Source organism: Mycteria americana, chromosome 3, assembly GCF_035582795.1.
Source record: "Mycteria americana isolate JAX WOST 10 ecotype Jacksonville Zoo and Gardens chromosome 3, USCA_MyAme_1.0, whole genome shotgun sequence".
Classification (NCBI taxonomy): Eukaryota; Metazoa; Chordata; class Aves; order Ciconiiformes; family Ciconiidae; genus Mycteria; species Mycteria americana.
The window spans coordinates 92,863,964-92,890,697 of NC_134367.1; the positions used below are offsets into that span (position 1 = coordinate 92,863,964).

Here is a 26,734-nt window from a genome sequence, read left to right on the forward strand (position 1 = left end):
TACATGGATTTAGTTTTACAATCCATCCAGCCTTAGAGCCTTAGACACATAATAATGTTGAGTAACATTAAACATTTCTGGGGATAATATCCATTGCCACAGCCTTTCCTTATTTGTCTGCCAACAGTCTTCCTCCACCCCCACCAGACTTCTCTAACCTGTTACTGACATCACGTGTGCAGTGCTGAGCAGCAATAAGCTACCTTAGTGTCTTAGGGAACATGTGTAGCATTGGCACATGTTATATGCTGTACTTAGTTTTCAGAAGTTTGAATATTGTTTTGACTTAGTTTTCAGAAGTTTGAATATTGTTTTGCTTGATTAAATGGTGTTAATCAGCCCTAATGGTAGTTTAGCTATTTTGTCTTAATTTTCATGCTGATTTGTACAATTTAATTCTTATTATTGATTGTCAGCTAACATCAAGTACATCAGGCACCTACATTAGGCTTGAAAACACTAGTTTAGGCCTCCTGGTAGGAGCAGGACTTGGATGATGGCTTCCATTACAGGAATAAAGTGGTTGTAGTTGTTGATGGGATGTATAGATTTTGGTTGTTTGTTTTTTAATATAGGAAATATAAAAGTTTGGTGAAAGTTGTAGTAGTTAAAATGATAGTTTTTTATCATCTCAAGAAGTAAAGATTTTGCTGAAGTGTTACACTACTTTCCAGAACAGATATTAAAGGTCTTTTATAAAAGCTGTTTTCTAATTGGATCTTGCTTTTTGTCTTTTCCTTTATAGCTAAACCAGGTGGACGGGTGAAATGTCAGTATATTTCTGCTGTGGATAAAGTGATCTTTGTGGATGATTATGCAGTAGGATGTAGGAAAGATCTCAATGGCATCTTACTGTTAGACACAGCTCTGCAAACGCCTGTTTCAAAACAAGATGATGTGGTTCAGCTTGAATTGCCGGTTACAGAGGTAAGATGTGGAGAGGGGGGAAAAAAGAAAAAAGAGTATGTAAATAACTCTGTCAGAAATACTGAAACCAGGCATTTGACCCTGAGTTTCTAGTGTGATGTTAACAGCATGTAATGGAAAAGTTTCTTAGTTATTAGCTATCACAGGGCAATAGCTTTTTGCGGTTATCTGTATCTCAAACAAGTAAGAGCTCGCCTCATCAAGAGCATGTTATTTCAGACAAAAGAACTTTTTAGTGACCAGAAGTAAGGAGTCATTTCCAGAGCTTTGTCAGTGCTTATGTATGGAATCTATATGTACTTCTACAGGTCAGTCTGGGCTGCTAGGCATCCTTGAATTTTTTTGTTTTAGGCTTTCAGGGAAACAAAGACAATTAAAATCAGCTAATATGGTGTTGCTACATGTGAAGAACTAATGCTGGAATCTAACTTTTCTAGCTAGGTCAGTTGACCTAATGAAAGCCTTTTTTTCCCTGCAAACCTGGCTTCCCTTTTGTGCTTGGACTATTGCAGCTGTAACACAATTCCTCCTGGTTTGAGACAATATAACCAAGCGTTTAGTGTCACTTTAAGGGAATCAAATGTATAAATTTTTGCTTAGCGTGTAATGCTTAGGATTTTGTTGCATTGGTTTACCTTCAGCTAGTGTAGCATTTATTAGGTGAGGTAGCATGTACATTCTTATTTTCAAATGTTGCCTAATACAAGATGGCTAACAATTGCTTCTTTTCTAAGGCACTTGGTGATGAGGAAAGTAGTTTTCACCTTTGGAGTGGTCATGAAGTGATAGACCTGGGAAGTAAATCTGTACAACAATTTTAATTACAAGTGAGATTAATTCTTTGTTTGGGAAAAGCATAGAGCATCTGCCAATGGTAATATTTAGAATAGGGCTTAGAGTCAAAGAAACCAAAACTGGACTACTAGATCCAGATTCTGAATCTTGAGATCACTCTGAGAAGAGAGCACTTCCCACTCATTTCTGTGGGAAATAAATTTATATTGAATGATGCACCACCAACAAAAACTTATCCTGAGCATTGATTTAAAATATTTATGGGCTCTTGCAGTATTGAGTAATAGGTGCTTATTATGAACCAAGAATGTGTGTTATATGTGAGGTTTTTAACTACTTGTCTTGAGTAGGAGTAACAGCAATAAAATGTTGCTTCGTAGAGGTCTCTGAAGAGAGCTTTCCAGGTTCCTCAGGCTTGCTGCCACTGGCATCATTTTTACACCTGTTGTGGGTAATTACAAAATCTTGGTATGTGTGGCTGAGTGTGAAGAGACTGACAGAGGTCAGCATTTCATTTCTTAAGTTTTGCTGTCACTGGTTTCCAGTCTCACATGGTTCAATACAACCTATAAGTTTGTGTCAGTGTGCTAAAGATTCCTTGGTTCTAAAGAGTTTACAGACCCCTATTTCAAGGTTAAAATAGAGCACTTCTCTGTAAAGGTCCTTCCTGTAGAAAAATACTGCAAAATATTATAGTTCGGTAGGAACAGATTTGGGGAGTTCATGGCCGGATCAGTGAGGTGGGAGGAAAAACATTAGCAGTCTTCAGTTCTGACTTTTAATTTTAGAGGAGGTACTCTGACCTCAGAAAATTTTAGTAACTATTAAGCAAACATCATACAAACGCATCAGTCCACCTCTTTCATCATAGGAAGGTCAGGAACCTTTATCCAAGCAAGAGCCTTTATTTTTTGTTAGTCTCTAGAACTTCTGCAAATTTTTGCACTTAAATGAAGTAGTCTTTTTATATGATTGATCTGCTGGTAGTACAGTGCATCTTTATGCATTTCTAATCACAGCATTGACAAGTTACAATGCAGCCTCTATGCTGTTTTTACTTCTTTGTAGAACACTGTAAATTTATGAACTTCCACAGTCTATCTGTTGTTGTTCTGTCATCTGCAAGAGACTGGAGAAGTATGAGATACCACAAGAATTGTAATTGTCTTTTTATTGAAATCTGAGAAACAGGTAGAGCCTTAGCTAGGGGACTGATTTGCCTTATTTCTGTCTGTCTTCCCCTGAACTCCCCAAGGACGTAACCAAGTGGCCATTTGGCCCATTCTGTTTGGAGCAGTTTGTGGCTGTTTGAAGGACTGGCTGGCCGTTGCCCTTGGGAAATATTTCCCTGTGTTTGTAACTTGAAAGATTTCATATAACATATTTCAGATGTTAGCCCACCTAACAACAGGTATAGAATACTCTGTGCTTCGCACATAAAGCGTACCTTTAAATCTTACCTGTTGATGTGAAGTTAGCAGAGGGACAAGCTTGAAACAGATGGGACTTGGAAGAAAAAAAGTCTATAAAAGGATGTTTATAGTGTCCTTTTCTAGATGCATTATTTCTGAGTTTTAAGAACTTTTAGATTCTAAACTAGCCTGTTTTTTTTCTGCCTCATTTTTCAGCTTCATTATACTAGCATTGTAAGTAATTTATCTCTAATTTTGTTGCAACATAGTTTTTCTCATTATCGTCTACCTTTTTTTTAGATACAAAGCTACTCAGAAAAATGTCAAGACTTTGTTCTTGCTCTCACTTTTTGTCCCTAAAGCTGGATGAATCCTTTTGAAGGAAAAACATGGGGCAATAGATGTCTCCTTTTTGCTTGGCTTTAATATATGTTCTAATTGTTTATATGACTGACTTGTTTAACATTTTGCTAATATTGCCCTTGAGGGAACTTGTAGTAATTACTGTCACTATTGCTGAAGTTTATCCACTGATTGGCCTACAAAGTAAAATTTGGAACTACTTACTCAACTCTGGGTCTTTTATGGGAATTATGCTGATATAATATATGATAAAGTAGGATGTGACAAATTGCATTTCCCGGAGTAATGAAACAGGTGTAATTCTTGTCTGTAGTTATTCAACGTGGATGCTAACTTTTCTTGCACATCTGCATTTTAGGCTCAGCAGCTGCTATCTGCTTGCATAGAAAAAGTAGATGTTTCTAGCACAGAGGGATATGACTTATTCATCACACAACTGAAGGATGGTTTAAAAAATACCTCACATGAAACAGCAGCAAATCATAAAGTTGCAAAGGTAAGAATTTGTCTCTGTACTGTCTAACATGGATTCCCAAGTCTAATTTGCTTGGCTACCATTATTGAAGCATACAAAATGCTTGACAGTGTGGTGGATTTTGTTTGAAGAGCCTGGAATGTATTACATGCTCCTTAGTTCCTCTCTGTGAAGTTTCACATGTTAAGAGAACAAACAAGGTTGGTTTTCTTGCTGATAAACCCAACTAATAAACCCAGCTGAGCTTAAATCTGAAGTTATTGACTTTCCTTGCATTATGTCCATGTTGCTTTTTTGTGTCTGTTCTTGTATTATTTCTTGAAATCAAGAGAGGGTGCAAGACGTGTGTGTGTTTTTGCTTTTGACACTTTTGTGATCTATTTGTTGTTTACATGTTAAAGTTTTAAAATATAAACTAGGCACTTTTTTTCTTAATTTAGTGGGCAACGGTTATGTTCCACCTTCCTCATCATGTTTTGAAGTCTGTCGCCAGTGCCATTGTAAATGAACTCAAGAAGATAAATCAAAATATTGCTGCCTTACCTGTAGCATCCTCTGTGATGGATAGGTTATCTTACCTCTTACCCAGCGCACGACCAGAACTTGGTGTGGGACCTGGTCGATCTGTGGACAGGTATATTAAGACAAAATAAGTGATTAATTTGACCCCTTAGTTATATCAGAATAAGCTCTTAGATGACTTTAATTTATTTGCCAAAGGAATTAGTCCTATTCTGTACTTTCTTGCTCTTACACATACTGCTAATTAACTGTTTAATGCACAATGCACTGTACATATTACTAAACTTAGGGAAACCTTTATGGGTGCCACAAGACTGTTTTGTTTGGATTCTGACTTTAATGCTAGGCAAATTGAATTCATTTTGCTCTTAATCCCAACATATACTTTCAGAAAGGTAACAACTGCAGCCCTAAATATAGGTCCCTAGGTGGTATTGTAACGTATTAATGTGCTAAGTTCACCTAGGCTTTACTCTTCATCATGTTTGATTATGGATTTTATGTGAACAGTCAGGTGCATATGACCACTTAAGTTACTGGCTTTACTCAAACTAGTATTGAATGCAAAGAGAGCACTCATTTGTCTACCAAAGATAGAGCATACATACTATGCTGCGTCATGAAATCTATTCCTTTTCCTTCATACAAGAAACAGTTATGCCCATGTTTTGTGTTTTAGAAGTTTAGGAATTTGTTACCTTTGCAGAGTATATATATGCTACTTCTGAACTCTCTAGTCACCTGCTATGTGTTTGGGGTCAGAGAAAATTTTACGTCAGATTTTTGCTTCATCTCTTTCTGATCCAAGTGATGATGTATACAAAAGCAAGTAACCCATTATTTTAACCTTCATAAGCCAAGACTAGTTAGAATACTGATAAATCTTCTAAGTCTATAAGTTAATTCCTTCTTGAAAGTTTCTATAAAAATATTATTTTACAAGCATATTATAATCTCTTACAGCTCAAATAATTTAATAAAATTTATTTCATCTCTTACTTCGCCTCCCCAAGCCTCCAGGTCTACCTGTACCTTGCCTTATTGTATTTTTCATTAGACCTCTCCAAGATCTGTCTCTTAAGATCGTATAATGTCAAGTTAAGACAGCCCTTATATGGGTGTTGCAAGGATTATTTCCTTCCTTGGTAGGAAATGTTTAATATTTCCATTCTCTTATAAGACAGCAAAAATCTCCTGAAACTGAGGGGCAGAAACAAGAAGTGAGGCACTTTTCTGTCTAGCAGCACTAGTTCTTGGGATCATATTGGAGAACAAACTTCTGCCAAGGAAAAAGAAAAGCTGATAGTTGTTTCTTATGTACTATATCAGATGAGGGACATGCACTGAGTGAAGGTAGAAAAGAGAGGAGCTTCTTTTCTCTGTAGATGTTGAGTTGCAGAGGAGTTCGTATTTTGTGACTTAGTAGTTTATCATTTTTAAGTATTATAGTATGCAATGAGTGATGAATGTTGGGGGGTTTGTACCATGTATTCAATTAAGCCTAAAATATCACTTAGGACTATTTTTAAATATGCATATTCATATCTATTCAACTAATAAACCCAAATTTTTGCAGTAGTTGTCATGTTAAAAAACTGAACTTTCTAGCAGTTCTGTTGGGCTAGATTCTACATCTTCCCTAAATGCAGAGTAGGTTTGGATATCTGATGCTTTTCTGCAGTTAGACCAAATAGGCTACCTAGAAGCTTATTTTATTAATCTTGCTTTTAAGGCCTGTAGGTTGTTGTATTGCTTTTGGTCTTTTGCTGAGGATGTACTTTAGATACCCAAGTGAGAGAACTTTGTAACTTTTCTGTAATTGTTAATGGTAATTTTAAGTATAAGTTACAGCTAACTGTCTGTGGTATTTCTAGCAGTTACTAAAGCATTGAAAATATCTCATAAATAGTTTACTTTTTTATTCTAAGTGGCAGTTTTGGGTAATGTAGCATTTTTCACCTTTCTAGGTCTTTGATGTATAGTGAAGCTAACAGACGGGAGACATTCACTTCATGGCCTCATGTGGGTTATAGGTGGGCACAGCCAGATCCTATGGCTCAAGCTGGGTTCTATCACCAGGTAAAAGGTTTAGTTGTTCTTAGTATTTGTTCCCTAGGTGAAGGTTTGGGGAGCAGGGGAAAAAGTCTCTTTTTTTTTTTTTTTCCCCCCTCAAAAACCATAATGAAGAAGTTTGTCATTCAGTGCTCTTCTTTTTTTTAAGTTTCAGGCTTTTTCCATGCCTTGAGGTTGCTTCTTTTTTTGTACAGATCACAGAAAATACTGTTCTGAACTTCAGCATATAAAACACTTTTAAGTATCAAATTGATCTGAGTTAAACAACAATAATAAAGATTAAGTTGGTTGTTACATAGTTTCTCTTTCTCCTTGTTAGATTGTTGAGTAAATATCCTTTTTATAATAGAAGTAAAGCAAAAAAAGCAATAAGCTTGACATCAGAGTCCTCTAACCATACTTTCCTAGTGGGACTTAAGCTGTATTGTAACAAACAACGGTCCTAGATCACATTACTAAATTATTAAGCTTAGTGAATAAATACAACCTTAACATTTTATTCCACTACTTTTGCTTATTTCTATTTTTAATTCTTTAATATTATTTCTACTATAAAAAAATTATTTGTGGTATGGATTAAGATAACGATGGCTAGGCAGTGTGTATCATTTGACATCAATATTGTCTGCCTCATTATGTCAACTGCAAAGCCTGATAGGTGCAAGTGGATAAAGTTTTTGGAGAATTTCTTAAGCTTGTTCAGGAAGAGAAATGCAGGGAATTCCTATGTTAGAATTGGATCTGCATATTCGCAAGCATATCTTGGTGACTTGTGTCGTGGTTTAACCCCACTTGGCAAATAAGCACTATGCAGCCGCTTGCTCACTATAGTAGCTAGTATACTAGCTACTATAAAGAAAATTAACTCCACCCCAGCCAAAACCAGCACACTTGAAATGTGGACATGAAAATGCTAAATTTTAAGACCATGGAAATTTCCATTCTTTTTCCTCTTGTCACTTCAGCTAGTAACAACTGTTCTTTGCAGGGGAGTGATACAGAATGCTTTATATTCCAGCAGATTGAAGGCATAATAGGAAATATTTGTTTAACCTGTGTTTTCCAAACATGCAGATGTACAGTTATTCTACTGAGGTTCTAAATTTTTTGAACCTTATGAACTGTTTTCAAATTAAAAAAAAAAGTCTTAGCAGTGATGCTGAGTTCTCTTCTAGGTCTATGTGGTTTTTATCCAGTGGCTTGTGCAGGCGTTGGTTCTGAATCTCTTCTATAGTAATGTGGTGTATCCTCTTTTTTTAATGTGAAATACTGCCACTTTATAGTATGTAATTTGTGGCCTTTTATACGTTTGATGTGGTGCTTTGCTATGCCACTAGAAGAAGGACAGGACTTGTTGAAGTGTTAGGAGAGGACCTAGTTAAAATGTTTTGTAATACATAGCTATATAAATTTCAAGTGTTTTTTCTTATTTTTATAGCCTGCTTCATCAGGAGATGACAGAGCCATGTGCTTTACCTGTAGTGTGTGTTTGGTATGCTGGGAGCCTACAGATGAACCTTGGTAAGTTTAATGATGTTTGGAGTAGACTTAATTTTGTGTTGAAGAGGTTAAAAATCTTTGGAGGACAAAGATCAACATTATCTTGATGGGATTTCTGGTGAGTTTAGGGAGTGTCACGGACAAGAATGGATTTCCAGAATGATTCCATGGGACAAATAACAAAATAATTCCCTGTACTATGTCAAGTTTCTGTGTAATACTAAACCCAAGAAATTGTTAGTTGGTTTTATTTCTTAATTCTGATTTGCTATTTCATTTCAAATTGTTCCATGGCAAAGATGGCAGCCAACATTTCTTTGCAGGGATCTAAACTCAGTCTTCTGTATGACTGTGACTAGAACACATCTTTTTTTTTTAAGTTCTTAAACTGCAATGGCCATGCAATGTATATTTGCCTTTTATGTGAAGTTGCAAGATCCATTACTAGTCTCCTGAATCAGCTAAAATTGTGCGTAGTGACAGAAATGTGGGACCTTATATTGATTTTAAAAGGGTTCTTAACGTAATTTTTGTCTTGATTATTTGGTAATTTATAATTGTTATTTGAACACATCAGATTCCTGACTTGCTGGAAACTTTCCTTTGTAATATTATTTTTATAGTCCTTGTCTCCTCCTTTCCCATGTTGGTTTCCAGACATTTTGTAGTAGTGTAATTGCTCTTTGCCATGTCTCTGCCTTAGGTCTATATTGAGATTAGAAGGTTTTTTTCATGCTTCTTGGTCAATGTGTCGTTCAGGACTGTTTTCAATTTTGATTTTTGTAACTGTGGGTGTAGAACTAAAGACAGGATGTTGCTTCATCTTGTTACGGTTACTTATAATAATATCTCATAACATTGGAATTCTAATGTACATTTTGTAGAATTTAATCTGCGCTTTTCTTCATGAGGACATGATGGGCTACTGCCTATAGAACAATTATTTTTTTAAATGGACTATTTATATTAAGAGCACTGTGTGTAGATTCCTCCATTTGAATATGAATATCCATTAAGCGATCAAAGGCTTGAATACAGCCTGCTATAGAGACACAGCAGGGCAAGCTGCATTAGTAACTTCAGAACTCTCTTATATGGTTGACTGCAATACAGTTCAAACAGTTCAGTTTCAGCTTCACTTCAAGGGCTGAGTTTGTATATGATGTGTATATTTTTCACAGTGAGAAATCAATGTTTGCTATGTTTGTTTTTAACATGAAAAGGTCTGAACATGAGAGACATTCCCCAAACTGCCCATTTGTCAAGGGTGAGCACACTCAGAATGTACCTCTTTCAGTCACACTGGCAACAAGTCCAGCACAATTTCCCTGCACAGATGGCACTGACAGAATAGCCTGCTTTGGATCTGGAAGTTGCCCTCATTTTCTAGCTGCTGCAACAAAACGAGGAAAGATCTGCATATGGGATGTTTCCAAACTTATGAAGGTATACAATATAAACAAACAGTTTTTATTAACTAATTACTGATTAAGCATGTCTCTGATTTAAATCAAAGACCTCTTCTGTTTTTTGTTGTTATTTCTCAGGTCCACTTGAAATTTGAGATCAATGCATATGATCCGGCTATTGTGCAGCAACTTATGTTATCAGGAGAACAGAGCTCAGGGGTTGACTCAAGGAGACCAACACTAGCATGGCTAGAAGATTCATCTAGCTGCTCAGATATACCAAAATTAGAAGGAGACAGGTATGCAGATCTACAAAATTAGAAATATGAAATGCTGCTGTGTAAGTGGTAAATGCCATTTAGTTAAGTTGTGCTTTGTGAAATATAAGATTGGTAAGATTTATTTTTTTCATAGACATAATTTTTTTAATCACTGTGTATCTGTACACAATTCAACACTTAAAAAACAATAATCTAAATTTCTGTTTTTAAAGCCAGTTCCATTTTATTCCTGCTATTTCAGTTTTTATGCTCCACTAACAGAGAGATACCAAATGTCATTGCTGCCCTGTGCTGATGTTCCAGAGGCAGAGAAAAAAGAGAAAGGAATATAAGTTTTGGAACAGCTTTACATTTTAGTTATGGATTATGCATTTCAGGTTTTGAAAGTAAAGGCTACTCGTGGACTTCTGGAACATGCTTTTCTCTGATTGCTTCTCCATAGTTTCTGGTTATGTCATTCTGAAAATAAATTATATGGATGTGCTAGGAATTGCTTTCATTTTGTACCTTTAACACATGCATACAGACTCTAAGCAATTATACAGTCCTGTCGCAAGCCTTTAGATAAGCTAGAGGGTATGCCAGTGCTTAGAAAGTGTCATGTGAGAGAAAACAGTATTCTTTCATTTATGCTTCTTATAGTCTGTTACTGGAAACTCCCTTTCTCACATTACCAAAACTCAAACAAAAGAGTGAATAATTGTTGGAAAACTCAGGACAAAAGGGTGTTTGGGGAGTCTGCTAGTTTTCTGAATATTTCTTCTTAAACTTCAGCATCACGGAAAGTAACTACTGCTACATGCGCAGGAAAGTAAATCTTAGGTTTTAAGCTTGGTGTGATTCCTACAGTACTGCAGAGCAAATATGAAGCTTGCTCTTCTGAAGAGGGTATATAGAAACTTGGGCAACATCAGAGTGTGGGGCCTAACAGCCATCAGGACCTAGACTTTTACTGTAGCTTTAGGGCTGTAAACTCCTTGAGAGTTAAAGAATTAAGCCAATTTTAAGAGCTGGTTAAAGGATAGTACAATCATACTGCTCAGAACTAAGCATCTTTCACTTTATATGAAATTTACTATCACTTTCCCACTCAAGGGGAAGCTGGATGAGAATCAAAGTGTTGAATTGTCGCTGTCTTGTCGTGAAGTGAAGGTTGATCAGGTTTGAGCCAAACAAGATCTATTTCTTGGGCGTGAGGAGGAGGCATCCAGTTTGTTGAAATTTGGGGATCCGACTTGGTACTGTGAGTAGTTACACCTGAAGCTGCAAAGGCATTACTGTTCTTCTGTGTGTAAAGAGCCTGTAATAGGAAATTGTTTCTTATATTGGAAAAGCCAGATGCGTTTAATCTTCATATATTCTTAGAACTATTGAAGGGCCTATTTCACTTGAAGAGGTGTCTTGAACAGAATCTGCTTTTGTGAAAAAATTATTCATCTGGTAGTATTTTTAAAAGCAACACACTGTTCATACACCCTTTCTGTACTAGCTTACAAAATTGCCTTGGTAGAATTGAAGACCAGTCTGGCAGCTCCACCTTTCAGAGACTATTTTGAGGAACTTTGAAGAAGGTGTCATCAGTTTTTAGAGGTTTTGTTTGTTTGGTTTTGTTTTTCTTGGAAAGATTCCTGAGAACTGGCTTTCATTTTAATTCCATTTATGTCTGAATTGTTGAGAATACAGTAGTAGAATGAGGCAAACGGGAAGCTGGTCTACTGGTTCGATGACAGAGGAAAAAAAAAATCTTTATATTGTTAGTGTCTGTGACCAACTCATCAAGGGATGTACAATGCTGACTAAAAGAAATGTCAGGTTGTAATACACATTGTATTTTTTACTAATTTTTTCTTTTTAAATTTAATTAAAAATAAGAATGCAGCTACAGTGTACGTGGTGTCATTCATGCTTTTCCCCCTCCCCCCCAGTGATGACCTACTGGAGGATTCAGACAGTGAAGAGCATTCCAGATCAGAATCTGTGACAGGTAGGTTATATCTGATCCATGTAATAGTTTAGAGGTCAGGAGGGAAATTGTTCTTCTCGGGCTTTTAAAAAAGCCCTGTCAAAACCAATGATATTATATTCACTGTATTAGAAAAAAGGAAAAAGATTGGTCTTGAAAGCAATGCCAATATTTAAGTCACTGTTTGTGTGGTGGAGAGATTACATACAGGAGAAAAGAAAAACCCTAGTTTGTTGGTTAATATATGTCATATTTGACGACAGGCATTGCTTATCTTGCTGTCAATGAAACACATAAACCGAGTTAAAAGAACTTACATAGAATAGGAACAAATCACAGCTGTACAAACCCCTTTAAATTCAGGGGATTGCCAGAGAGAGTTCCTGTATCTTGATTGTTTCCCTCTGGGTATGCACGTTGATGGAGTATTTATCTTCCTGCACAAAGATTTCATATAGAAGCAGAACAGTGCTATGCATGGTTGTTCTTGTGTTATTTTCTTGGAGGTTGAATCAGAAATTTTGATGGGGGGGGAGGATTACATGCTTATTTTCCATAATCCAGTTTACATCTTTGAGTAAGGATCAGCAAGTGGGGAAAAAAGAACATGTGCATGTGCATACACACAAGGAAATAGACTTGAGATGTGAAACCAATTTTTTTTTTCAACAAGAGTGTTAGCAAAGGTGGTGCTCTATCATTTATGCTTAAGTCACCTCTTAATCTGGGTTTGTATGGTGTCCTTTGTAATCTTTTAAATCTCTACTTTACTTAGTTGAACTCTTCTGATTCTTTATTGTTCTTGCAGTACTGTTTAATTTGATCACGCTATCTCTTAAGTTTTTACTGGGTTTTGTTTTATAATAGCTTGGAGTTCTTTCTATTAGGTGGTCTGTTACATGGTGGGAAGTATCAAGTTTTAGAATAAAATGAAATGTTTTTCAACTAAGATTGGAGAATGAATCTGCAGAATTGCAGATTTTTGATGGTACTGCATTGTCTAGAAAGGAAGGGAAATAATATATGGCAGAACATGAATTGAGTTGATTAGATTAGTTGGATTTCAGTATGGAGGTCTAGCCTAAGTAGAATAATTGCTAGAAAGATAATGCTGTTTACTGGGTGACTTGTTACAAAGGCTAATGTCCTGTTCTCTTTACTTTCACTCTTGTTGATAAAATTAGGAGAACCATTAGTCTATGTGGAAGGAATGTTTCTGGGCCTCTTTTATTGTTTCTTGACTATCAAAGCTTGAACATACGGAATGTTTTAACATATTGAAACTGTAGAACAGTGACTTTTTGCTTAATTAAGAGGATAAGTCCATAATATATGCGATGTGATTCCCTTTTTTTGAACATGTATTATGTTAAACATTTTTGTTTTAAAGGGCATACATCACAAAAAGAAACTATGGAAGTCAGCCTTGATATAACAGCTCTCAGCATTCTTCAGCAACCTGAAAAACTTCAGTGGGAAATTGTGGCAAATGTTCTGGAAGACACGGTTAAGGATCTAGAAGAACTTGGGGCAAATCCCTGTTTGGCCAACTGTAAAAGTGAAAAGATGAAGGAAAAACATCTAGAACAACACAACATTCCCTTTCCTTGTTTACTAGCTGGAGGTCTATTAACATACAAATCGCCTGCTACCTCTCCTGTTAGCAGTAACTCTCAGAGGTCACTGGATGGCTTAAGTAGGACTCGAGGTGAGAGTGTCTCGGAACAGGGCTCAACTGACAATGAATCCTGCACTAACTCAGAACTGAATTCACCTCTGGTAAGGAGGACTTTACCTGTATTGCTGCTATACAGCATTAAGGAGTCTGATGAAAAAGCAGGAAAACTCTTTTCACAGATGAACAATATTATGAGTAAAAGTATACATGATGATGGTTTCACAGTTCCACAGATCATTGAAATGGAGCTGGACAGTCAGGAACAGTTGCTGTTACAGGATCCCCCTGTGACTTACATTCAGCAGTTTGCAGATGCTGCAGCCAACCTAACTTCTCCGGACTCGGACAAGTGGAGCTCTATGGTTCCCAAGCCTGGGACTTTGGTTCAGTGCCTGCGTCTGCCAAAATTTGCAGAGGAGGAGAACCTGTGTGTAGATTCAATCACTCCTTGCGCAGATGGAGTTCATTTGTTAGTAGGACTGCGGACTTGTCCTGTCGAATCTCTGAGTGCAATAAATCAAGTAGAGGCCTTGAATAATTTAAATAAATTAAACTCGGCACTATGTAATAGAAGGAAGGGGGAACTAGAATCAAGTCTTGCTGTAGTGAATGGCACGAGTATTGATGTAATCCAACATGAGTCACCAGCAGATGTACCAACTCCTTTAATAATTCAACCTGAACAGAGAAGTGTTAGTGGTGGATACCTAGTGCTTTATAAGATGAATTATGCCACTAGAATAGTTACTCTAGAGGAGGAACCAGTAAAAATCCAGCATATCAAAGACCCCCAAGATACAATTACCTCAATGATTTTGCTCCCACCAGATATATTGGATAATCGAGAGGATGACTGTGAGGAGCCTGTAGAGGAAATACAATTAACTTCTAAAAATGGCAGTGGGAGAGAGAGAAGATCTGAGATTTCTACTCTTGGGCACCTGGTAATAACTACTCAGGGAGGATATGTAAAAATACTAGATCTTTCGAACTTTGAAATTCTGGCCAAAGTGGAGCCACCTAAAAAAGAGGGCACTGAGGAACCAGATATGTTTGTCTCTGTGATATACTGTTCGGGCACAGACAGATTATGTGCATGCACCAAAGGTAAGAGTTTTCTTTAAAAATTCTTTTTAATGCTTGATTTGACTGTATTTGGATTATATTATAGAATGCAAGAATCTGAGTTTCAAAATAGTAACAGCCAAATTCCATTGAATTTATGTACTGTTTACTTCTGTTCTAGGGAGCATGGACTCTAGTTAATTCCTCATCTTAAATGTAGATTTTAATCTCTTAAATGGGAATAACTCTTGAGTATGCCCAGTGTACTGGTAAATTTGTTCTTGTAGAGGCACAGATTTTCTTAAATCCAAAGCAAATAAAAGTAATTCTTGTATGTAATTATTTCTGTGCTAGAGATCCACATTTCAGAAAAATCTCGTGTCTGTAATTGGCAATATTCAAGAGGGTAGAGAAGAAAAGGCTTTTATACCTTATTCCAGTGATCAGTTGTATCTTCTTTCAGATAGGGCTGCTGGTTCTGCTTCAGCCTTTTGCAATTGGGATTACACTTTCTTGAGCATGAGCGCCAGACTATCTATGCAGGATTGTTAAATCTTTTTCAAAATGAACACAAGACATTTTGGGGGAAGGGGGCAGGTAGGAGGGGAGTGTAATTCAAGTCCAGGCAACTGCTACTTTGCAGAAGTCCCTAAACCACGCACCTCCCCGCTTCCTTGTGTCACATTGGGGCAGCAGAAACAGCTCTGGCTGTCATCGAGCTGAGTTCCTCCATGCACTAATGTCTCATTTAGTTCTCCTGCACTTGAATGCAGCTCTGGTGGAAACACTTAGCCTCTTAGAGGGGCTAAGCTGATGGGATGGTTCACACATTTCAAATGAACTCCCACCAATATCATGTTGAACTTTATCTCTACTAGAAGAATTTAAATTGACCCATTTCCTCCTTTCATGGTGGTGTCATGTTGATTACACAGTCCTCCTATGAGCTGTTGTTAAACTCAAATCAGATTTACCTGTTATTTCCAACAGATAAAGTCAAGCTTATTGTAAAAATCTCATGTCTCTTAAGGGCCTTGTGTTTATCACTTACCTACAAGAGTTTTAGCAGTGGAGATTTTAGAATTGCTTTTTTAGTATGGATGAAAAATCGTATGTTAGTAACTAGTATTGATGTTTGCTAGTTGATGATGCTTCCATTGATTCCCAGTGGAAACATTCTTATTTACTAAACTGTTCTCTTTTGGTAACTGCTTTTGAAAAAATGTTTATTAAACTGTTTTAGCTTTATTTAATAATGCACGCTTTTTCCTAGCTAAAACGGAACTCTAACTGAAAGGTTAATTGCCTTTGAAAACTGTTAGTATATCATATCCATGTCATAATGTTTTTACCTATACTTTGCTGATCAAACTGCAGTCTCATTTAAAAAAAACAAACCTTGCTAAAGTTTTCTTCTACAGAATTGTACTACTATTCATTTCATTCTTACATCAAATCTATTCTGTCTTTCTTGTGTTTTAAGGTTAATGATAAAAGTTAAAGGGTTTATTCTTACTGTGCACGGTACTTTCCCATCCAGTGTTAGCATGTATGTTAATTATATTCTTGTAGCATTTGGTATTATCTAAACATGTTTTGGGACCTTGAGTATAAGATATGCAGGTTTGTTGAGTTGGGAGCATTTAGTCTGTGTACGTAGGAGTATTTGTCTCTTCCGCCTAGATAACGACCACCTCTGTTACTGACTGGAGAATACTTCGTCTTCCTCATAATAGACAAGCACATCATTCTGCTTTTTCAGTAAATATCTCTGTATTTTTTCCTCTATTAGAGTGTTATAATATCCATCTAGTAACTTACAAATAGCTTTGCTGTGACTTCTTTTGTTCTTGCTGCCTTTAAGATGACTGAGATTTTGGGTTTTTTCATCTGTAGTCCTATATGCCACAGGTATCCTTCTGCCCTCAGGTTTCCTCTTTTGAGTATAGTACTTTGATAACTCTTCTTTTTTTTTTTTTTTTTTTAATCCATTCATTATTCTTATCTTTCATTTACATCCACTGCACCTCTATTTGGAACTTGACTTTCTGCTCTGCAAGCAAATTAGAATGAACTTCAGAATTCATTATTTTCATTGTTTAAATGTCTTTAGAAGCTTTTAATTTCTGTTCCTTTTTTAACATTTCAGTCACTTCTCCTGGTATAATTTTTGTCACTTTTGAGAAATTAAGTCCAAAGCCATCATAAATATTTACGGACCGATGTCCGTTAGAAGTCTGGATTTCAGGGTCTGATACTAAATATGTCTGAAGCCTCAGAGTCCTAACGTTTATGCGAACAAGCAGCTTTGTAAAGAATGACTTGATCTCACATTTTTATAAATAACTGTACTGCATAAAATTCAGGAATTCTACAAGAAAATGAAAATCAAAAAGCTCAACTATTAGTATTACTTTTTAATCCTATATCTCATTGTACATTTAATAACTTGATGTGAGGAATAGGTTTTGCATAATTTTTGTTGTGTTGAATGGTAATCAACCTTTAACCTTTCTGCTATAAGTGTGTAAAATTGCTTGCTTATCTGGTAGGCAGCTGAAGATTTTTTTTAATTATTATTATTATTATTAATTTTTTCTTAAATGAACTTTTCTTAAGCTTCTTCCAAAATCACTTTGAGGTCTTTGCTCCTGTATATTTACTGCCATGTATGGGATGGTGCTTGCAGTCTGACACTGTTAGGAAGATATGTGTTGAAAGTAGAATAGCTATATTCACTGATGTGTTCAACGTTAATCCTTCTAGCAAGTAGCTTCTAGTGCAAAGACATAAGTGAAAACGTTAAGTAGAAGATTTGGAATCTACATGCACTGGAAATGCTTGGATGTTGTTGGGAAACTAATCAAGAATATAAGCTGAGCAGTACATTCCTATTTACTTGCTTGGATGGTGGCAGTAGGCAAAGAGGTACTTCAATGTCTGAAAGTTTTGGATGCACAATAGCCTTTTTTTTTCTGCTGCTCCTGCTTGTTGACATATTATTTTCATTGGTAGATTATATAATTTTTCCCATAGCTGTCTTTAAGATATAACTGAAAAGAAACCTCTGTGTGAATGGGTGTTTCAGGTTTTGAGTGGTTTTATGTAAAGATGTTTTAGACCTGCATTTGACATCATCCGTCTTTGTGAGTTGGCAGTGATTATTCTTATCCCGCTTCAAAACATTACCTCTTGGTGTCAGCTTCAGGTGCTTCTCTGTTTCTGCAAGGATAACCTGGAGTTGACCTCTAGGGGGAAGGTGCAAGTCTATTCTTAGTTCCAGTTCTGTTAAGCAAACATAGTGGATTTTAATCTTTTCGTATTTTGCTTTCTTGTCTTCCCCTTGGCCAAGGTAGACTATAGTTAATATCCCTCTTAGTAGTGCTTTGTGTGTTATACGGGGGTTTTAAATGTTTTGTCCCGTGTTATTAATATAAAACAGCTTAAATTCTGCTTTTGTAGCATCCAAAAAAAGGAAATTCTTTATTATGAAACTATGCAGTAGGCTGACAGGTATTGTTTTTGAATAGGGTTACAGCTGTAGGGTAGTCTTTTGATGATATTTGAAGCCTATTATCTGGTGTTTAAGAGGATCAGATATAGTTTGTGGAAATTATACAAACATAAATTATACGAAAATTTATACAAAGATATAGTTTGTATAAATATACATAAATTTCCAGAGCTACAGTTGTCACTGCCTTCTTTATATCTCAGTTTTCATCTAATTATATTTCTTTTTTTGAATTACAGTCCTACCAAAAATTGAGGTGGCATTTCAGACAAATGCCACAAGAAGTGGAAATGTTCAGGGTGTTGTGGTGAAGCAGGTGCTTTCCTGCCAGACTGTCTGATTGAATAGATGTTAAAATCTGTATGATCTGTTTTGAGTGCTTAAGTTCCTTCTAGTGAGTAAAGCATTCCTGGATTGTGCTCACCTAAAACTTGCAATCTAATTCTTTCACAAATCTAGTTTTTGAATGTCTGTGTTGAGTGAAGGTCTTATAATAAATCATTTTCCTGTTGAGTCCTGATGAAAATGCTAGTATTTGTCTTTGCATTACATCTAGCAAAAAAATCTCTCAACAGAAAGTCAATTTGATTTTTAAGAAGTGGTTCCTTAGTAGTTCCCTAAATTCATTTAGTTATGTTTTCAGTTTAATTAATATTCAGAAGTAGTTTGGGGAAAAGCAGGGTGGGGAAAAGAAGTTTTTCTATTTGTTTTCATCATAAGAAAGAACAACTCTAGTGCTTTTTCGTTCTAGCAGTTCTCTTTTCTGCCTATATTCCTTCAGCTGACAGACAAAAAGACTCAGCTCCAACTGAAGTTCTGTAATCAGCTTCTCACACATAGAGAACCCTAGATCACATTGGATCAGTTCTTTTGGATACTGTCTCTTTCTGAATTAGAGTTAGAAGCTGTAAAAGAAGACCACGAACACTCAATGTAACCCATCATATACATCTGTATCTTACTGATTGTTTTAGACTTTCATTTATAAGCACTCTTTTCTTTAGGTGTCTGTTTTGTGATTATTCTTTTTTAAATGTTCTTTTCTATATACATAATTCTCCTAAATTCTTGCCTGCAGTGTTACATTATAACAAGAGTTTTTCTAGTCACTCCCCTTTGTTGGAGAAAGTGTGTTTTTTTCAGACTGGAGTTTGGTGTCTCGGAAGTGAGTTGCCTATGCTAATATTTCTTGTTGCAGGCCTGGCAGAACTGGATGGCACTCTCATATATTTGAGAATTGATTCCCCCAAATCTTGGACCTTTCAATTATAACAGATTTCTTGCTCTTGAGTTGTATATAGTGTATCAGTTACTCTCTGTAGCTTTTTTCTGGTTTTGTTTACATACCTTATTTGTCTCTTCCATGTCATTAGGCTTTGTCAGCCTTGCATACTGGTGCATTTGAAGTTCAGGAATCAATTTAGTATTTTCAGTTTTCTGCCTTCATAGGCAATGGGGTCTAATGGGATTGAGGAGAGGTCGAGTTTTTTCCACATCAGAATTAGTGTTGGAAGTGATGCTAAGAGATCATCTTCAAGTCAGGATCAATTACACTTACCCGTTCAGAAGTAGAGTACTGATCAGCCTGTTTTTGAAGATCTTTGACATGCTCATGAAATTTCTTCTACTGCATGCTGTCCTTGATGACTTTTTTTCCTAGTGTTTAGCCTGTATCGTCTTTGCTGATTGGACTCATTACTGTTGTACTATCCTTTATGCACATGGCAAAGAGATTGCTTCAAAAAAGGAGGGGAAGACAGAGTTTATTTAGGTACTATCCTCCTCCAACCATTTATTTTCTTAAGCTGAGTATCTCCAATCCCTTTAAACTTTCCTCAGGGACTTTGAAAGAGGAAAAAACCCTTACTCTCCCGTCCCCAAAGACCTGCTCAAGTCATTCCACATGTTTCTTGACGAGATACCCAAAACCAGGCACGGTAATCCTACAGATGTCTTTGAATGGAACAGAGGGATTCCTTAGCAGCACTGCAGTCTGTACATACCATGTGTGCATATACATAGTGGGATGTTTGCACTTTTGAGCAGGAAATTGAATCAGGTTTATCTTCTGACTCACAAGAGCCTCTTTTACAGAACTGCTGGCTAGCTGATTTTTCTTCATCCCGTAATAGTGCATTTAATTATTTCTTGCTAGGCATGGTAACTTTCACTTGTCCCTATTCAATTGCATTCTATTTTTTTCATAAGCCGGGATGGAATTTTACAGCAGAAATCTCCAAGAATAGTGTAAATTCTGTTGGAGTGAGGTTCTGGGGAAGCTTTCTTGAGGACATGTTTCAAGTGTTCTGAATGAGTAAGTTTAGAGCTAACCCTTTCTCTACAGCCCAGTGGTGAGACAAGGAGGACTATAAGTTGTTTAGTGGATAGTTTCCTGTGGTATGGCTTTGTTTTCTTAATTCCTTTAACTATTCGGGTATTGTTCAACTATGTCCTTATGTTGTGATTTGCTATTGACAATTGTGTTGCTCTTCCAGACTCCTGCCAGAGTGCAGGACACATTCAAGATACTGAACATTTCACCAGATTGGCTTTGACTGCAGCGGCCTAGTCTCTGACATATTCTCTGACTTGTGCCAATGCCGCTTTCGTGGCACCAATAACTTTTGCCAGAAGGAAGCTTGGGATTTATTTGCATGGATTTATGATTTTTATGTTCTGTTTGTATAACCCACCAGGTTCTTGAGTCCAAGCAAGTTACAGATTTTTAAATACAATTCAGAATTAAATTAACAATTTTTTTAATTTGAATTTTGTGTTGCCTGTTATTTTCAGGAAGTATAATAATGCTGATTTTCAATTATTCTCCTTTGTGATAACTGAGTAAGTCAGTGTCGGCTTTTGTATCTTCTTGGTAGTGCGACAGAAGCATTTATCACCTCTGTCAAAGTGATGCAAGCAGAGACATCTTCAGATAAACTTCAGATGTTTGCTACCTGGCTAGAATTAGAAAGCACCAGATGAATCACTGTTTGAGCCTAGTAGTGCATACCATGAGCTAGTAGTAACGCAAAAAAAAAAAAAAAAAAAAAAAGGCAGCATTGACTTTTTGCACAGATTTTTTTTTTTCCTGGCACATGACTATAGGAACTATGGTATCTTTGAAACAAATTATTAAGCATGCATCATAAGAAAGTTGTCTTTGGATGCTCTATGAGAGCAAATGCCTCCTTTGTGATACAGAAGCAAAGCCACCTGCAGTTTTGGAAAGTGTGCATAAGCACTAACAATTTTATAGGCTAATACTGTATAACTGAAGTTCATTACAAACTTCTTTACAGAAGTTTTTTAAAAACAAATATGAGGAAGTAAGATATCTCAAGTTTAGCACAGAATTTTTCTTGGAAAAGTGCTGGAGTCTTTCAGGAATGCAGGGATTGTGACTCTCTGTCTTGTAGTATGGATAAAATGGTAAGGATGTTTTTCGCTGCTGTTAATTAGTGACAGAAACTCAGAAACTTGGTTTGAGAACCAAGGTTTTGTTTCTTTAAAACCAAGCCCTACCCGACCATCTATTGAATAAGTGAGACCTTGGCATAACTTTCCCTTAGAAAAACCCACAACTTTCTGAAGTTCTCCAATGTTTCTCCTGCTGTGAGCTGTAAAACTGGCAGATGGTGCAAGTCAGTGTGTTGAACTTCCATTGCATGAGGGTGTACTTTATTTTCAGGACAGGAGATGATCTGGTTTTGATTGTTGAGATCATTTTGATCATTGATCTTTGAGCAGTAAACAGAATGGGAAACAGACTGAGCCTTGGTTTATTACCAAGTGAAGCTGTCAAGATCTGTGTTTTCTAATGTGTCCCTAATTCTCTTTGAGGAAAATTGGTCATTTGTGAGCTGTTTAATTTCAAGGAAACACATTATAAGTGTTATTTGCTAGAACTACTTTTTTTCCCCATCCACTCTTGGGATCTACTTGGGATGTACTGTTCTGCACTGGGGGGTGGGTGGGTTGGGACTGAGAGAGGGGAGGTGCAGGCTTCTTACTGGATCTCAACGAGAAAAGCCCCACTGACTAATGGCTTAATGAAATAGCTATTTTAATAAGATAGAATAAAAAGAGAAATATAGGTAGTGAGAAAATCTCACGTCCCTTCAGATGCTGGGAGCCCTGCTTTTATGCAGCATCATTCAGACCCTGGGTGGATTTTCCCACAGCACACTGCGCAGATCCTGTCCATGGAGAGGTTCCTTCTTTTTGGTCATTTGAACTATTATTTTTTTCCTCTTTTTATCCTGTCTTGTTTAAACAGCTATTGTGTTAAGCCATTTGCTGTTGGGCCCTTCTTATTGACGTCCAGAAAAAAAACCTGTACCAGCTCTCTCTGTGCCTCTCACACGCTCACTCTCTGCCTCGCTGTGCCCCTCTATCACTCTCTGTTTCGCTCCCCTCACCCCTCATGGTACAGAACATGTACCTGCTGATTATGCTTTTATCTTGGGTTTTTATTACATATATTATCTCAAGTTTGTTTGTTTCAGATTACCTGGATAATTTGCATAACAGGGTTTATCATAACATTAGTCAGATGCAGAAGGACAGTCTGTAATCAATTTTCAGAAAAACTATGGAAGGCCTACCCTAGGATTTTCCTCTCTATTTAAATCCTACTGATTAAGATTTTTGTAGCTTCTGAAACTGTTAACAGCCCTTCCCCTCCCCCCAGCCTTATGTAAAATGGAGCATTCCTTTTCGGTGACTTCTCTGTAAATGACAGAATTTGTCTATGTATATCTGTAGTGGTGAATAATGGGCAACTTCCTTGAATGATCTCAAGCTTCCATCAAAACGTTGTGTCCATTGAAAATTTTGGACTTGCTGTTTTTACTGTTGACCTGATCAGTGTTGTAATTCCAGGTTTGATGAAATAATGTGAAGAGCCCCTTAGTTAAGAGAGTTGAGTGGGGAAGTGATTTTTCAATTCTCAAATGTTGAACTTTAAAAGGAAATTTACACAACCTGTACAAACGAGGTAGTGTAGGCCTTCAGTTGATATGATGGAATATTGTCTGTTTAAAGCATGATTTGGATTATGGAAAGTGTCATAATGGTTATGATTTTGGGTTTTTATTGAGGTTTCCTTAGCTAATTACCTTTTAACCTGCCTCCCCCCTAAGAATTTTTTTTCCTTTGATGCCATTCACAACTGGAGTCAGTATTTTTGTAATTCTGTTTTGCATTTACCCTGAAAAAATTGGTAGTAGTAAAGCAAAATGAGTATTCCTGTATGATCTTACTGGTTTCAGGTCCTGCTTAATTACTGTCATAATTGTGTAGCACTTCAACTGCAAGCCTGTCTTGTGAGTTGAATTTAGCTGTATGCCTGCCTAAACTTGCTTCTTTTGTTGTCTGTGATGATTTTAGGTGGAGAACTTCATTTCCTTCAGATTGGAGGGACCTGCGATGACATAGATGAAGCTGATATACTTGTAGATGGATCCCTTTCCAAAAGCGTAGAACAGTCATCGGAAGGCACCAAGCCCTTATCTAACCCTTCTAGTCCAGGCATTACAGGTAAATTGTACATATTTAAACATATCGTAAGTAAAAATGCTTTTGTAATTTTTGGAAGTTGCATATTAAGATGATTTTGAGTTATTTAATAGCATGCTGCTTCATACTTTTTTGCTGCCCAAAGTTGGAGTTCTGTAGTTACTGTATGTCTATCACTGGTTATGTACAAGCATAACACTTCAGCAGTTCCTGATTTAAAAAAAAAAAAAAAAAAAAAAAAACCAAACCAAAAAAACCACAAAACAAACAACATTTGTATAACTGGTTGTTTTTCCAATCTCTACGTGTTAATTTTAAGTGTGGCAGACAGGGAAAAAGAGGTAATTGTGCAGGCACTGAGCTTCCCTCATAGCTTAAATAGGCTTGAGCTCTTTATTTGGAATTAAAATAATATGTTCATTATGTAAAATTGCCTTAAAGTTTCATGCAGAAGCTGTACAGCTCTACTTAAAACTGTACAAAACATGTATTCAACAGGTATTGTTGCACACAGTGAAACTGATGCTCTCTATACTTCAAGCAGTGTAGTTGCTGTTGATAAATTAGGCTTATGATGTGAACTCTTGGATTTTTGTTTTTAACAGTTTGTCCGGGTTGAGTTATACTCAAATTCTGCTGTCATTTACTACTAAGTTTCCTTCCTGGAAAGGTTGTCTGCCCTTGGACAGCAAGAAATAATTGTTTCTAATTGCCCAAATTCTATTTTTACCCTAAACATCATATTCATACAGGTTGGAGTATGGCTTATTGGAACAAGAAAGGGATTTACTTATGTATAGACTTCAAAGTAGCTGTATCTTTAGATTGTTCACAAGCTGCAGGTCCTCCTTTAAGTAGTCATATAATTCAGAGAATGTAGTATTACTTGGTCTTGGTCTGTAATGGTTTCCAAAGAGGAGTTGGATACACAGTAATGATCACATAAATTGAGTACTGTTTTGCTGTGGCATCACACTGAGCCACTAAAAGCTGTGAGAGAAGCTTAGTAGTCATAGGAAGCCAGTGCTGAAATGAGAGGGCTGGGGGGAAGAGTTGAAACCAAATGGTGGTTGCAGAGCTCTTAGTCTGAAGTATCTGGGTTAAGGATACCAAAGTCAATAGTACTGGATTCTTAGCATATAACGTGTGAATGTTTGCTAGCACTGTGCCAACATTTTCTAAGTAATGAAGCTGTCAGCATGCGTATGGATCATGATCAGACATTGCCCCCAACATTTATAACATCAGTGTTGCTTCTCTTTTAATCAAAGTACTAAGCAGCAGAAAAAACATTTTCTTCCACTTCTGTCTTAGCATGTTTTTCAGACAGAGACATAGCTCAACAGAAAGCTTTCTGTTTGGGGAAATGAACTCCTAGGCAGAACTGACTGAGCATGAAGTCTTGATCTGTATCTTGTTCACAGCTGATGGCAGGCAGCAGTGGGGTGTTTTCATGAAATCACTTTGGTGTTCTCTGAAACTGTAGCTAAAAGATGCTGTAGTCAGGATAGATACAACAGCAACAAGCACAAGCTTTTGTCTATATATTGTTCATGTATATTGTGAGTTTTGTTCATGTGTTTATTTTTCTCTGTTGTTGGCATTCTGGAATGCATTTCTTAAATTTTATTTTCTAGTCTGCATTCACAACTTGGATACATTTTAAATTATATTGTCTTAGAAGGAAATATGTTAACCTTACCGAGCTGTAAATCTTAGATTAAGTTAAAATTATTATTTCCTTTTAAGGAGTGGAGGGTTTTTTGTGGCGAAGTCATCTAAAATAATGCTTTTTGTAGAAGCGAATTGAAAAAGAATATTAGTTTTCCTAGCCAGTTTAAAACCTTTTTTCAAATTTGCTATTAGAACTTCAGCTTGTCATAACTTCCCAGTGCTGTCAAGTATACTTGGCTTCTTTTGCAAAATCACATGATTTTTGTTATATTGCAATAGTGAGTTAAGTCCTTCATTTTTCGATTTTAGGGGTTGATACCACAGTACATGTGGTTGCTCTGAATACTCTGAATTTGTAATTGTGTCTGTTGGAGGGGGAGGGAGAATGAAGCAGAAAAAATCCAGTCTACTCAAAGCTAGAATTGTTGCACAGTTTGAGCTATCGTCTCACTTCTCATTGCAGTGTCACCTAGCTAATGAGGTTCACATTTGGCAGTAAAAAAATGAAGGTGTTTGCTGTATTATTAAAATTAAATTTCTAAAGCATTTTTAATTCCTAATCTCTTCAGCATTTTCCTGCCTCCTAGATTGAAAAGTAGAAGTCATAGTTGTTGCAATGAGAGTGAATTTTTTGCCTGACTCTGGGTATCTCATCTTGAGCTTCTCCACTTTTCAGGAAGAATTGCATGTGCCTTTCTACTCTCAAGCTGGAGGATGTAATCTTGTTATTATTCTGGTTTCAACCTGGCTTGCTTTGCAAGATAGTCTCTAGGTTCAGACTTCACTGTGGGGATGGTATTTATGTTGGTGTATTTAATTCCACCCCCTCCTCCCCGCCCCAGGGTGGTGACAGTAGTAGTCAGGTAGCCAAGTTTCTCCTTTTGAAAACCATCGTTTCTTTACAAGTAAAAGATTTTCTCCAAAATGAATTTTTAAGAGAAAATGCTCAAAATGTAAGAAAATTGACATTGTGTGTGTCTTATTTACCTTCAAGTTTTCTCTTTTTTTTTTTTTTTTTTTTTTGTGTGTGTGTGTGTGTGTCTGAGGAAACCTGATTATTTTTAGCGTTCTTTTGTAATGTTTCTCCAGGTGTTTGTCTCCCTGGGATATTTTAATTTTCAGTACTTCTTCAATTAATATCCTTGTTTCCTCAGGACAAGACTTGAATGTGAAGACAAGAAGACAAAATACTTGTCTAGGCCCAGTGTCTTTTAAGTGCATTATATAAAGCATGTTTGTTTTTCCCTTACCCCTCTTTTAAGCTAAACTGGGAGCCTTCCAAAAACATTCTAGTAATCCACCATAAAGCAAGTCTATATTGATAAGCAGGTGCCAAAGTAATGTTTAAAACAGTAATAAAAATGTTACGATTGCATAGTAATTCCATATGTCTGTTTTCATGCAATTTAAACTTTCATGTTTGTTTTTTTTTTTAAGTGAGTCAATAGAGAGATTAAAAAAAAAGTTGTCATCAGCTTTACATCATCAAAGTATAGCTGGCTAATTACTTTTTCCTGATGCTTCTGGTTGAATCCCAGACAGCATGCTCAGAGCTCTCAGTACTTA

At 36.5% G+C, this 26,734-nt stretch overlaps 1 protein-coding gene across 9 annotated transcripts in view; it reads left to right on the top strand.

Moving 5' to 3' along the window:
• BIRC6 (baculoviral IAP repeat containing 6) overlaps positions 1-26,734 on the top strand; it is a 190,681-nt gene that overhangs the window by 16,079 nt on the left and 147,868 nt on the right. For 8 of the 9 annotated variants that reach the window (XM_075496117.1, XM_075496108.1, XM_075496112.1 and 5 more), the window contains exons 2-11: positions 746-927; positions 3,856-3,993; positions 4,413-4,606; positions 6,462-6,573; positions 8,006-8,088; positions 9,291-9,513; positions 9,615-9,775; positions 11,683-11,741; positions 13,111-14,505; positions 23,366-23,515. In XM_075496117.1, coding sequence (XP_075352232.1) covers positions 746-927; positions 3,856-3,993; positions 4,413-4,606; positions 6,462-6,573; positions 8,006-8,088; positions 9,291-9,513; positions 9,615-9,775; positions 11,683-11,741; positions 13,111-14,505; positions 23,366-23,515 — 2,697 coding nt within the window. The remainder of the gene's footprint in view (positions 1-745; positions 928-3,855; positions 3,994-4,412; positions 4,607-6,461; positions 6,574-8,005; positions 8,089-9,290; positions 9,514-9,614; positions 9,776-11,682; positions 11,742-13,110; positions 14,506-23,365; positions 23,516-26,734) is intronic. The other variant, XM_075496116.1, reaches the window with a different exon arrangement.